The 14,368-nt window shown below is 37.7% G+C and overlaps 1 protein-coding gene across 1 annotated transcript in view; it reads right to left on the reverse strand.

Moving 5' to 3' along the window:
• The window catches only part of LOC149808492 (uncharacterized), a 41,164-nt gene extending 40,082 nt beyond the window's left edge, over nt 1-1,082 (reverse strand). Inside the window, exon 1 of the mRNA XM_089969745.1 lies at nt 452-1,082. Coding sequence (XP_089825871.1) covers nt 452-1,082 — 631 coding nt within the window. The remainder of the gene's footprint in view (nt 1-451) is intronic.
• Between the last annotated feature and the right edge of the window lie 13,286 nt (nt 1,083-14,368).

A 14,368-nucleotide genomic window follows, 5' to 3' on the forward strand; every position in this document is an offset into this window, starting at 1 on the left:
CATCCGAAAACTCGTTCATATTTTCCCATACAAATGCAGTAACCTATAAATACTGCATATGACCAGACCGATTTATTAATTTTTTACGTCATACATTGATATACACGAATGCATTTGACCAGGCCGATTTATTTATTTATTTTCGTCATGCGTTGATATGTACTTGTTCATAGGACCGGGATGATTTATTTATTTACATCATGCATTGACATGTATGAGTACATATGACCAGGGCGATTTCTTTATTTTTTTACATCATGCATCGATAAAGTACGAGTACGTATGACTAGTCCGATTTACGTATTTACATCAAGCATTGATATGTACGAGTGCAGATGACCAGGCCGATTTATTTATTTGCGCAATGCATTGATATGAACGAGTGTATGTGACCATGTCTGAAAGTAAAGGAACAACTTAGAGCGAGGAGCAGAATAAAGGAATTACTTACGGAACGATAGCACAGGGAATCGAGCAATGAAAGTACAAATTTTGAAAGGCCTCAGAACATCATCCGTAGCTTTGTGGATTACTCTCTTATTTTTAGAAGTTTCCTCAGCACTACTTCTCCCCCGTCCTCCAGCTTCCAGTAAGATTTTGTCTCCTAGCTTGTCTTGTAAAACGTTATGTCCTTCGAGTAAAATATCCGGTAAGATTTGTAATTTATTATTTGGAAGCTGTAAAACATTATTAATTAACGGTAAGTTTGTCCCTCCCATTTTATTAATTGGAGTTAGTACGGCTACTTGTCCTGAAGACTTTTTTAACGAGCGGAGGAAATGATTCTTTTTCTTCCTCCCTTTTGGGGAATTTCCTCGTAAAGCTGTCTTGTCTCTTTTTATCTCCTGCTCAAGGTTTAATTGTACGAAACTAGAATGTCTCTTTATCTCAGCATTAAAAATATCATATCTGCCAACTTCTTCCTTCTCAATTATTGCAATATGTTTCCTCATTTTCCGTATCTTTCTCTTGGTGCCAACATCCTCCTTATTTCGACTTTCAACTTGTATATCTCCGTGTCTCTGTGTATGACAACGATCGCCATCCTCGGATGCTTCATCTTCCCCGTTGTCCTGTTCCATTTGGACTAATATTTCAGAACTAAAGTTCACAATATAAGTTCGAGACGATTGTAAAACATATTTAAAATAAATGCTGTAAAATTCGATCTGAGGTTACCCTAAGCTGACCTTTAAATTTAGTATCAGTTCTTTTCTGTGACCTTTTATCATGCAGTACACGTGGACTGAAAGATGTGTAACGTCCAGTGCGAATTTTAATCCCGCATTTCTGTAAATAAAACTACACAGTACTGTACGAAATACCTTATATACATTTCTTGAATTCTTCCGTAGACTGTGTCGCAGGTGGTGACATGTACTATTAGCAGCTGTGTTCAAATGGTGGTTGTTCAGAAGTGAAGTTAATTTAGATTCCCATTAACATCTAGCATTAAACAAAACCTATTAGGCTGTTGACTCCTACTTCTTGAATTCGGATTTGTTTAACTGTCTTCTACCTGCCAACTAGAATTATTGAACAATCACATAAGGGCACTTGTATACCCTTTCTTTTCACTTTCGTTGAACATGTCTGATCATGAAACAATCTGAAAAATACCACAATAGTCTCTGGCACAAATGACATATTTGTAGTGATCGTATGAATCGACAGCTTATAGTGACCAATATGTATAGTAGTACCTCGTTTTACAAACGTTTGCATTGAGTGCCTCCAAATATAGAATAAATGGTTCTTGCTAATAAAGGACGGCAGTACAAAAGAAGAAACAGAACTCAGATCTCATCATAGGATGAATACTTAATGCTACGATATTATACGGACACACAAGGAAATATCCTTGATTTACTTTCAGTGGAAATATGCTTTATGTTCCACAACTCAACCAAATATTCCTGTTATATAACTAATATGTCCTTGAGTGTGTATTATTTTGTCTAGATTATAAATTAACAAATTTCTTTTATAAACAATAGTGCACTTGTGTTTCTGGTCAATTTAGACAAATCCTTCCCTTCTCACCCTAACATTTTTTGGAGATATTGTCATTTTTCAAGCAGTCTCACAGACACAAAATCAACACAGTCATTATTTTCTGCGAATAAATTTTGAATTGGGTCAAAATTAGAAATGCTTTAATAAACTCTAAATCAACGCGACACAGTTGAACTTGCCCTAACAGCCACATCTATAATACAGCCATCTTTATAAGGCAATTCCATTTTTCAGGACCCAACATAAGGCATTCCATATTAAAAAAATGTACGTTTATATAACAACCACTGTAATATTAAAGCCAGTTTGTTCATGATCGAAAGTGTGCTGTCTTATATAGGTTTGAGTGTAGCTGGCTTGGTTGACTCTTGTAGATCTCCGTTTGACACATTATTCTAATTATTTACAAGTAAGACCTCTGAGCACCGTCTCCAGTTGTTTCCATTCCAAAATCTTGAAGCATACACACAGACAGACGTAGATACATACAGACGCAGAGATGCAAATATATATTATTTACTTGAGCATACTGTATTAAAGACTGTGGTATGGGAAATGGCTTCAGACAACGAGCACATGTTGTCCATTAAGTAAATTGTAATTGCATGTCGCGTGTTTTGGCATATATCGAACCATACAACAAAATAATAATCCCTATATGGTCATATATTAAACATAGTTAAAAGTGAGTAGTGGCAAGCAAAGTCTATACCATAAGGCAAATCAAGATTTAAATATTTTGTTTCTTCAAAAAAGACTTGACGGTGATACACGTAAACATCGACTTATCCACCTTATAGCTGACGTAAGATATACGTGTACGCTGGAGAGTTCGATTCCGGTAAATACGGCTACTCCGGTTCGTTGACATGTTCTCCTTTTGTACACCCAAGTGAATGGGCTGGTTTACTATTATAAGTATATTAAAACATTGGTTTATTTTAAAACCAACACTTTCTTACCTTTTAGTCTGTGGTTCAGTCCTAGCACTGAATATAGAATTGACTGAACTCTAGAACACGTGACTGGCCATTTAGGTATATTGCCAATTACAGGGATCGCTGGATTCCATGATTAACTAATTCAATGACCCTATTTATTGGAATTAATGCAACAAATTGAAAACCTTTGACTAAAGGTTGTTTGGCATTTCTTATGTGTGTAACATGAAACCTCAGCCGAAGAATTAATAGACCTTCTTTAAATGATGTCATAGGTAGCCATATTAAATCACAACTCATAGATTTTATTGTTGATATATGCAGGATGAGATTGAAATAAATTGTTTGAATCTGAACAAAACAGTGTCTGCTGGTGTCTATAATAGTATAGTTCTGTGTTGATTTTGTGTCTGTGTGACTTCGTGAAAAATGACAAATTTTGTTTGACACATATTTCCTCTGCATAATGTACATCTGTGACAATCGAGACTTAAAAATCAGTCATCGATCTCACTGAAAAGGCTCCACCAATCTGATGAAACTTGAGATCTACTTAAATTAATTAGTCACGCTCGAGATTGCGATTCTTATTAGATGGAGGAGTCCACTACATTGCAACGTTTTGATACCAAGAATGTGAGGGCAGCCTTCCGCACATACCTAAGAAATTTATACAGTTAAAATAATAGTGATAATAACATTCTGAAAAACTTCATTGAAAGTAATATATGTTATCACTGACAATAATTTTGTCCCGATAGCAGGCCCAGTGGACAAAGCCAAGTTCCTGTATTGAAAGTGTTTCGAGGGTAAACTTTCAACCATCTAACAGTAAACTTCAACGAGGAAACGCTCCGGTTGTTTCGAGTTCATTTGAGAAGGGGGTGGGGGGAGAAGGGCAAGATGGTTGGACGGTGCTGACACCGTCCACATTGGATTCTCCTCTGTTCTATAGACATAGACCTTGTTATTAGTTGGTAGGCAGAAGCTTGCTCTATTTCCTTATTTTATATTTTTTCGTTATTAAAATGTGGTTAAATTTCAGTTGGTCTTACCAGCTTGTTTGTTTTCCCGAGTTCTCTTCCACCATTTGTACTGGCCGCCACGTATAGCATATTCTGCGCTGAGAAATGGCGTTAAGCCAAAACCCTACAACAACAACATAAACCAAACAGCTTTGCTAATGAATATTTAAAGCTGTAACCTGCCGAAGAGTGACGAGGATGGTCACGTGATATTGGATTCTATATCAGTTTGATTTTATATCTGAGGATGAAACCATTGAGCTAATTATGACCGTTCCATTGGCCTTGTGGTTAGAGCCTCCGCCTCGGATGCGGGAGGTCGCGGGTTAGAACCTCAGCTACGTCATACCAAAGGCTTATAACAATGTTACTAACAGCTGCATCGCTTGGATCTCTGAGGTGAAGAGGTTAGTGCTAGGACTGGTCGGCCCGGTTTCAGGATAAAGTGACTGGGTTGGGCATGATGCTACTTGTTTACGATATGATACCCCAGTACATGACGTCATTATAGCAACACTGCATCTATCGTAGCTATATGAATGAAAAATTGTTAAAGCTACGTTAAAAAATCCAAAACACACACATTGAGTTCAGCATATGTATTACATAACAATGGAAGTATTAAATAACGTGCATGGATCTTACCAAAATCTGGTGTCGAATAAGAGCCCACCCCCAAACATGTTCATTCATATTTTGTGTGTATCATAAGGTCGGTATTACGAATAGATGGTCTTAAAATACCAGAAAAGAATGAGAACCAACAAGCTTTGAAAAATTCAACAAATAATTTATTACCCCAGAATAGAAAGTGGAAAAATGTATTTGAAAAAAAAGAAAAAAAGAAAGAACCTGCATTCATGCCAACTAAATCCCAAATAATCATATAATTAGAGACATAAAGCCTAATAATTAATGTTCTGAATAAACATCAGTGGAAATCCAAATTAAATCCAACGCTGGAACTGCTGATGTGTCTGTGGTGATGTGCCAACACACTCTTTTTGTCTCACGAAAAAAGGTTCCAAGAAAATATCTTTTTTCTTTTAAATTTCGCTACAAATTCAAGTCTCTATTTCCAAGAATGTTAGTTTTGATGAACACTTTATATTTCCAGTGAATAATTAATTTGAATAAATAAAATTCTATTCTAGCCCAAATGAATTACTGGACACAACAATAATTCAACTGATTCTGCTCAGATCTTAAAATTTCTCGGAAAAAAATTAAGTCCTCTACTTGACCTTATGTCACATCAATTAACATTTTTTAAAACAAACTATTACCTAATGGATAATTTCTTTCTTGAAGGTTCCCAATCTGTACGAAATAAAATCTTAGTTATAATGAGAAAGTGTCTTTCTAAAATTATAATATAGAACGTGGAATACATTAGGCAGCCAAGGTCTATTTATAGGAGATTTCCAATAACCTAGACCCAGACCCAAATAAATATGTTTACTTCTATTGATAATAATCTTAATATTAAACTCATATTCATGGAGAAATTATTGAATATGTATAAGTTGATTACAGAATTTAAGAAAAAAATAGTTTCAGGTCAAACTCAAGTCCAAAATAGAATTATCGATTATATATATATATATATATATATATATATATATATATATATATATATATATATATATATATATATATATATATATATGCGATATTTGTATCTACCATAATGTAAAATGCCCCGTAACCCGTAATAGGTATCCAAATTTACTCTAATGTGTTGTATCGTATTTTTTTATTGTTTTGTATCGTATTGTATTGAATTGTTGTTGTTGTTTTGGTTTTAACTCCATTTCTCAGCGCATGATAGGCTATTCATGACTGCCAGTATGGCTGGTTTAAGAAGAACCAGGTAAGATCCATCGACCCAAGGGAAGATACTAGCAAGCTTTCAAACAAACCGACATTGCCCGAGCCGAGACTCGAACCCACACGGACAGAGGTGAAATGACAGTCACTGGTAAAAGTGAGCGCTTTCGACGACTCGACCATGCTCTCTCTCTCGTATTGTTTTGTGTTTACATCACTATTATATAAGGTGTCTTGTTAATTTTTTGTTCTTTGAGTGATTTGTAATGAGCGTTCCAGTTAAATCAACTTTACAACCGTCCAAAACTGGAGTCACGGTGGCTTCGCGGTTAACGTGTTGGACTCGTAATCAGAAATGTTCGATTTTCACAATGCGTAGTGTGCACGACGCATAACCGAAACGGTGCGGGTTTGAATCCCTACCATCGCACCAGCCTAGGTCAGATACTGTGGTGTGTCCATGGGCAAGTTACTTTACTCCAGTTGCATCAGCACTACATAACTTACTTGTGTTGATGTGCCGTAAAGCTCCAAACCAAACCAAATCCCACAATGGAATCAGCCTGTGTGGCTTATCCTGATACAACTGACTTTCCTCCTCTGCCCCTTCAGTAGTATCTCGTTAAAAAGCGTTGGTGTGCCGTTAAACACTAAACCAATCCAGACCATCGAGCTATCCAACCTTACCTCTATTACTCTCATCCATCTGTTCATACATATACTTAAACAAGTAATTGCCACAAAGGCAACATATTCTCCATAGAGAGATTTAACTATGCTCAAGGGGCCCCGATTGGCCGAATGGTCAAAAGCGCTTACCGTTACGGATCATTGCCATCTCACCTCTGTTTGCGTGGATTAGAATCTCAGGTTCGGCCAGTGTGGGTATGTGAGAAAGCTAGCCAGTAGCTTCTCGTGGGTCGGTGGTTCTTTCCGGGGTATTCCCGGGTTTTTCATCTACCATTTATACTGCCGCCATGTATAGCCTATATTGTGCTGAAAAATGGCGTTAAACCCTACAACAACAACAACAAAAGCTATGCTCAAACTTATACAGACGAATCTCCTAATTAAGATCACCGATGGTTGTGGCAAGAATGGTTTTAATTTATGTAAAATTTTTTTGTTTTCTACGATACGTCGGCATTTCTATAAAGAAAACATTACAGATCAAAGGTGCTTGCCATGGGAGAGTGGTCGTCATGGGAGTTTTACCATTCATGTACATTACCTCAACTAAAATATTAACTTTCCATCAAGGTTTGTACAAAATGTTGTTGCCAGGGAATTAATACAGAAATTAACGTATTAGTGGACAAAGGATATTTTCAAATTCCTTTTCATTATTGACAATAATGGACATTGCTTCGAATAGGTTGGAGTTGCAGACCGACCTATTGAGCTTTGACCAACCTTCCATGTCCATTTCATGATTCCAAGACAGCCAAAGACACAATGACCTCCTTTGTAAATGACCCAAACGCACAACAAATATATGTACATTTAAAAAGTGTGCCTGTCCCTTGTGTAGCTTTTCTAGAGACCATAAGGCTGACCCACCCCTCTCGCAGGTCCGGGTTTCTATAGTATTTTTTATTATGGGCGATTGTAGTCCTGCCACTGACCCACACTACTTTAAAATAAAGTGAAATTTTCAAACGACTACACCTTAGTAGGCCTCTTTAATAGGACTGGTGAAACTGCTTACTGCGAAAGAAATGTGTCTAGTTAATGGATGGAAGAACAGTTCTTTCCGGGGTCATTTGTCGGTACTATGGTCACGTAATGACAAATGCAAAACTTTGTCACAACTGTGGATTACTATCTACACACATGGAATGTTCTAATATATTGATTGCATCAGTTTTCTCTCCTACGCATATAGTAGTTACCAGATGAAATAAAGTAGTAGAGTGTGTCAGTTCGACTCATGTAGACTGTATATGTACAAGATAATTACTTAATTTTCTCGAACAGAGGATCAGTGCAGCCACTTTATAATCTTGTAGCATTCATATAGGGCACATGTGAAAATGAATTCGGGACTTGTTAAGCCGTGCATTACAAAAAGTAACAAGGCTATGAATATAAAGATCATCACGTTTAATGTGTTTCATAAAGAGTGTGTCGTTGATATTTTGGGCATTTGTTTGCCTCTGTTTAGTACTACATTGCTTTGATCACGTGCGTATTTATTTTTGTGCAAATATAAGTTCTTTGTTTGTTTGGCCTTTTCTCAACTGTAATTCCTCGCTGACTCAGATCTGAATACTGCTTTTGATCATGCACCTCATCATTATCTATCCAATGCAATGAATTTACTCATCAAAACATGTAGTTTTTTCCAACAAATGTTGATAGTGGCATTGTAGTTCACGACTTTTCGCTGCATAAATGCAGGCCATATCGGACGAGGACGAAATTTATCAATCATTTATATTTACTAAAAAGGCAGGGGAAAACACAAAAATTGGCCTTTTCGGCAACATATTCTTTCGCTGGCCTCTTATTGAAAATAAAACCAATGGTACGCTGGAGATCCGCTGGGAATAGGCATTGAGGAAGAAAACTGTCGTTCCGACAGACAACAAAACTGTGAATTCCCATCGAGATTTTTTCTGTTCTTCTCGTGAGATTGTGCTCATCTTCTATTAGTAGGTTTGCAGCGACTGCCTTGATTACAATCGAAGTGCATGCATTATAATTTTCTATGGTTCTTTATTTGTCGACTTCATCGAATATAAGTTTGAACTCTTCACAGACCCTTAGATGTTTGATCTACGATTGAGTTTGGCATAGATTCAGCCAAGACGCAAGTTTCATCTTGCTTTGTCGCCTTCATTGGTAGTCGCCGGGTGATAAAAATGTCCAGGTACAGAAATCAGACAAAAGCTTCATGCTGTAATCTTAAGGGTTGCAAAGGTGGAAGCAATGATTGTTGACAATATTCCTATAACCGCCACACCGGTGCCCAGAGACATAGTTGTCAGTGTACTGTCAACACTATCCATCGCCATTATTGCATGTTTGTGCTTTCAGCGCAGAGTTCGCCGCTGTTCAGCCTCTGCACATAAGGAGGTTTCAGACTCACAAATCTTTTGTGAAAATTTTGTGAGTCTTGGATTTTTTAGTATATCGATATTATCATTTCTCTTTAAGCAACGTGATATGACAATATGATATATAGTGAGAGGTGTGGGGATTAGCTTGCCTACGAACTCGCACCTTTAACCTCCCACCGTGGTGTACTGGTAAGAAGACAGTGGCGTCAAAGAAGGCATCACTGGATCTAGAAATAACACGACCCACAACACGCTCAACAAGTGTTAGAAATATTATGCTCTCTGTACCTAGGTTCACCGACTGTTTAATTATTTTTCTGGCCTATTATTGTGATATGGTATTGTTTTCTGCTGGTGAATCAAATAATATAAATGGATACACACCCCGACGGAAAGGTTATCGCCGAGGTCATTGAAATAACCACTGAACTCATGATGGCAATATTTTAGGTTGTTGATCCAATAAAGAAATTGCAATTAATCATAGCTTTTCCCGAACAGGCGTATGATACTATGTTTATCCAAGTGTTCGATATGTATCTACTCTGCATCCTCGTTCCACCCCAATCTGAACTGGTATCCCAAGTTGGCCCAGATGTCGATATCACGCATTTTTTGTGCTAGCTCTGCCAAAGCCATATCTTCGTTAATCACAGATGGTGGCACAAATCTGCCTTGCCTCTGTCTGGTTGCCTCCATATAGATTTGATTTTTCGCATTTAACCTAAGATGGTCAGAATGGCAGATAATCCAATCAATTGTGTGTTGTCGTGAAGGACCTCACATCGGATGGTGTCTGCAGCGACAAACACTGACGCAAAGCTAGCTGTAATGTTTTTTGGTGAGACGTTCGCAGGAACTACATAATGATTGCTGTTGTCAGTAGGTGCCCATGTGACTTCGTTTACAAAAAATGAATGCGCTATCCACGTTCTGTTATCACAATTTCCGTCGAGGCTAATAAAGCTAATTCTGGCGGACGGGACGATTATAGTGTCGTTGCCGTTGCTGAGAGGAAAAGGCACCAAGATTTAGAAAGTTTTGCGTTGAACCTCAGCGATAGTAACCAGGCTCATTTATTTTTTAGTGACTCCTCTGACTGATATCATATTGTGTAGCAGGAAGATGTTGTGTCTGTCAACAATATTTCAAGTTTAATTGATTTGTTTGAAGTGGATATGAAACCGTAGAATGTTGATTAAAGCTGGGAGATTGGATGCCGTACGTTTCAGCCACTAAAAGGCTGATAATTCGAATTCTAATATGGAACAAGCGTGTCGAGATAGAGCTGATAGTATGAGTGCGTGATGCTGAAACGCCCGATCGCTGCGTTGTAATTCCAGGAATGGAAGCCTGTATTACTCTTTTGAACGTATTTATTGTTGCAATACCCGTCGGAAATGATGACGTCATTCGGATTGCTGAATATGGTAAAGCTTATAACAAAACAGTTGTTACCAAATGCAGCCTAAACGTTGTACATCCTGGGCCGAACGAAAGTTATCTGAGGGCTACACGGGGTACAAGGACAAGTCCTAATCACCTGTTCTAGAGTCACCAGTCCAACTTGTGGACTGGTCGACTCATCATTCATTGTCAAATCCAACCGTGGTGTGTGAACTATGGTATTGTCACAAATATTTTTGCATTTATACCGAGAAGAGATCGCAGATTCACAAAGTGGTGATCGACCTCGACGTGTATATGCAGGAGAACGTTTTGTTGCGGACAAGATTACAGACATAGTCGATATATACGTTATACCTTGTACGTTGAATATAAGTATATTGTGGACAATTGTTATATGAAAATTGCAGACGATAAGATTAAATTTTGGCAAAATCAAATAAACTTTGCTGTTAGGTGCGCGACCATCATTTGTGGCTTCAATAATCGCGACCACTTATCGTCTGCTGGAACAAAAGGGCTACCAAAAGATGATGCACATATTTTATAGTCTCAATCTGTATTGTCAAGTGAAAAGATTTTTACTCAGATGTGGTATATCCTTCCAGTCTCTAACAGGGTGTAACATTTGTTGCATACTATCGTGGCGCACCCGTAACAGACGGGTTTGGGCTTTGCATAAGCTAGAAATATATCCAGTCAGGCCAAGTGCTCAGGCTTAATGTAAAGAGAGTTGGAATCCGTACGGCCTCAGTAGGAAACCTCTACAGTATGATGATACATTTACTGCCCACGTAGTTAAACCAGGAAGCCCGGATGTGTGTTTTCTACTGCGGTGAGTATTTGTAGCAGTAATGACGTTTCCAAGCAGCTAGTCAAAACCACCATAGAGATGGTCTTGTGGCAGGTGCGCACTGGAAAGCCTCTCTTATCCTTCCGGCAGCAAGACTTTGATATGTTTCTTGTAGGAAATAATAGCCTCTATAATTTCAAGGCGCGTGAGTACGCTGGTTTCGAACAGTAACAACGTGATGGCCGTCTGCTACGCTCTTTGTGGGAAGCATCTTTTATTTATTTTTTCATTTTATTTTTTTGGTTTGGTGTTTTTTTAAAAATATTGTTTATATTTTGTAAATCTGCAAGAATGACGACCAAGCCAGGTAGTGATACCTATGTGACAGTGTTGAGCAAAGGCCCATGACTGCAGGTCTTGCGTGAGTGACCCGTTAATATCCCCATGGGTAATCTCGTCGCACGAATAGCCAACCTTTCAAAGTTTGGGACACACTCTCCCATGCCCCAAAACTTGCCTGGGCAGCAGGCGGTCATATCAAGTTTCATAATCTCAGTCACATTAAAGGTAATTACGTTGTTCCAGAGAACACCATGTCCAAATTCGACCCATGCCCGCTGGATGTCCTCCAACATAGCCTCGTGGGCTGGTTTCTAGCCGTTTCTCTCTTAGGCAATATTAGCAGCAGTCAAGGCCTCGTTAAAGACTTTGGCGGCTACCTCTTCCCCTTCATAAGTGTCTTTGCTGTAAGCCTAGATAATTTGCACAAACCGCTCTGCAAACTTAGGGCTCAGTTTTTGCAGTCTTCACCGACAAGAAACTAAACTGGCTTTGGCGCGGATTTCGTATTCCTCTGAATTATGTCCCAGATAGAGCAATCGTAGTACTGAACTCTGCATCACCTCATATTGAAGGCTTTGGCAAGGAGTAACAGTTGTTCAAGATAAGCTTGACTGCCGGCCCGCTGTAGCGGTAGTTTGCACTGTTATAGATGTCACATACAGCATTACCATTCAAGATAGTTGCACGCTTTAGATTTTTGCCGGTCGAGCTTTTTTTTCTCCGTACTTAGAACACTAATTTTAATGGCCATTTGGATACCTATATAACAGCCATACTGGACTAATGAGTTTATTCAAAGGACATTTGGATATTGATATAACAGTATTCATAGACTATTTGGATTATTTGGATTTAAAATAAATTCACTTAAAGACATTTAGACTTAAGACAGTGACATTTGACTTTTGAGACATCCGTACATTAAAGTTACCATTCGAATACCTTTTAAGCGTAATCAGATTACATCGGATTTATTGGAATTGGTTGAACTATTTATGAAATATTAATTTATACCGTTACTGTAAGTTATGTTTGTTTTTTGTTGGTTCTTTTTGGGTGGATGGGTGTTTTAGGGAAAGAAATTAATATTTAGAATTTTACAAAACTACATGGTTTTACTTATTCCTTAATATATATTTGAACCCTCGAGTTGTAACAATAGTGACGATGGGAGCAATGCGCGCCGTTTGTAAAATGGACGCCTGCGAGTCTTCGGTGGTCTTGAAAGTGGGAAATTATAGAGAAAGGCTAGACGTGGCCTGAGACCTTGGTCTGTAAGCATATCCTGTTGAAAAAATGTTTATGCAGTGTGACTGTTCAAGAGAAAATGAATACCCTCACTCTCAAGACTACTATTCAGTCCTCTCCTCTAACATAATATCAGTAAGTGCGAGGATATTTTATTTCACAAACAGAGAGAGAGAGAGAGAGAGAGAGAGAGAGAAAATAAACAGGAAATTTTAAATAAAACAGTAAATGTGCATTACATGAGTATTTTTTTCACTTCCTTAAAGTTTCAAATTGTACAATATTTCAATTTTTTCCCCCACAGATCTTAAAGGGGTGTAACTCAACCAGAGTTAAATTAGATCGTTCTATTAGACTGCGTGGTTCTCTCCCATCAATTGCTTCTATATGGTATCACGGTACCAATTGTTTTTCCATATACCTCAATGCTAATGTTTTGTGAAATAAATATACTTTCTGTCCTACTTGGGCATGCATGTCACACACTGTCATATAGAACAATGCTAGATTGTCAATTTGACAATGACATAACCAGGTACTCCAATGCATTTAAGAGAGATAACTCTACTGGAACTAGACAGGGGTAAGAGTTATCTAGTCACAACAAGCACATTTTCAACCATGTGTACCATATTTTAAAAAAATCATAAAAAATACAAAATATGATCTAGATAGAAATTAACACAAACTCACATGTTGCCAAGAGGCTCAACTTTTTTAAGCCAAACAGAAAGTACAATTCTTACATAATGCACCAATCACAGCTAGTGTTGTTCTTTAATTCTGAATGCAATGTTCCATACACCTTAAGCTCCGCCCACCTGGACTTGCGCAATTGGTACCGTTATACCATATGGGCTTTACTTTGTTTTGTCCTGGTTTTGTCACACCGTATATAATTGTATAAACGTACATACAATAAAAATGACTTGGAGCAAAGAATGGACTGAGTTCTTAAATATCACAGGGACTAAGACAAAGAAAACCACTCGATGTTATGAAATACTCTGAAAATAAAATAAAACTGACATTTAAATTAAAAACAAAATTTTATGCTTGTCGGTTGGAAGAGATCAGTAGTAAATGCAACAAATGAACAGCATATAAACAAGTGCTCGACAGCTAGCTGGAAACCACCCTGGAAACAAGGTAGAAAGTATGTAGTCTAGAAGAAAAAGACAAACATTACTAACACTCTACAACATTAAAATGAGACATACTCCATATTATATTTTTGAATTACTCCCCCCCCCCCCGTGCCCGAACAAATTATAACCTTCGACGTTCAAACAATATGGTCATTTGCAGTTTCAGGCTAAATTATACCAAGTCATCTTTTAAACTTTCAACGGTGTCTTTGTGGAACAATCTCCACTAAGATATTCAGTATAGTATGTCTTACAGTACTTTCAAAAAGCGTTTATGTCCAAAACTTGTATGTAGCAAAACGCCAAGTTTTATTAATCGCACACTGAATATTATCCATACTAGATAACGATACAATGTAAGTTCAATAAAAGCTGATCTTTACCGTGTTCAACATGCTGATACTCCTTTTTGTTTATGCGGTGGGATCGAAACCACCATGCACTTTTTCATGTTCTGTCCCAAGTACAGTAGAGAAAGCGCTTTCAATAATATATGCATCTTATATTTACTCTGTTGCGGAAAGGGCGATGCAAATGAAAAATACAGAATTTTGCA

The sequence above is a fragment of the Sinohyriopsis cumingii genome, chromosome 1 (genome assembly GCF_028554795.1).
Source record: "Sinohyriopsis cumingii isolate HCF-2022 chromosome 1, ASM2855479v2, whole genome shotgun sequence".
NCBI classification, from domain to species: Eukaryota; Metazoa; Mollusca; class Bivalvia; order Unionida; family Unionidae; genus Sinohyriopsis; species Sinohyriopsis cumingii.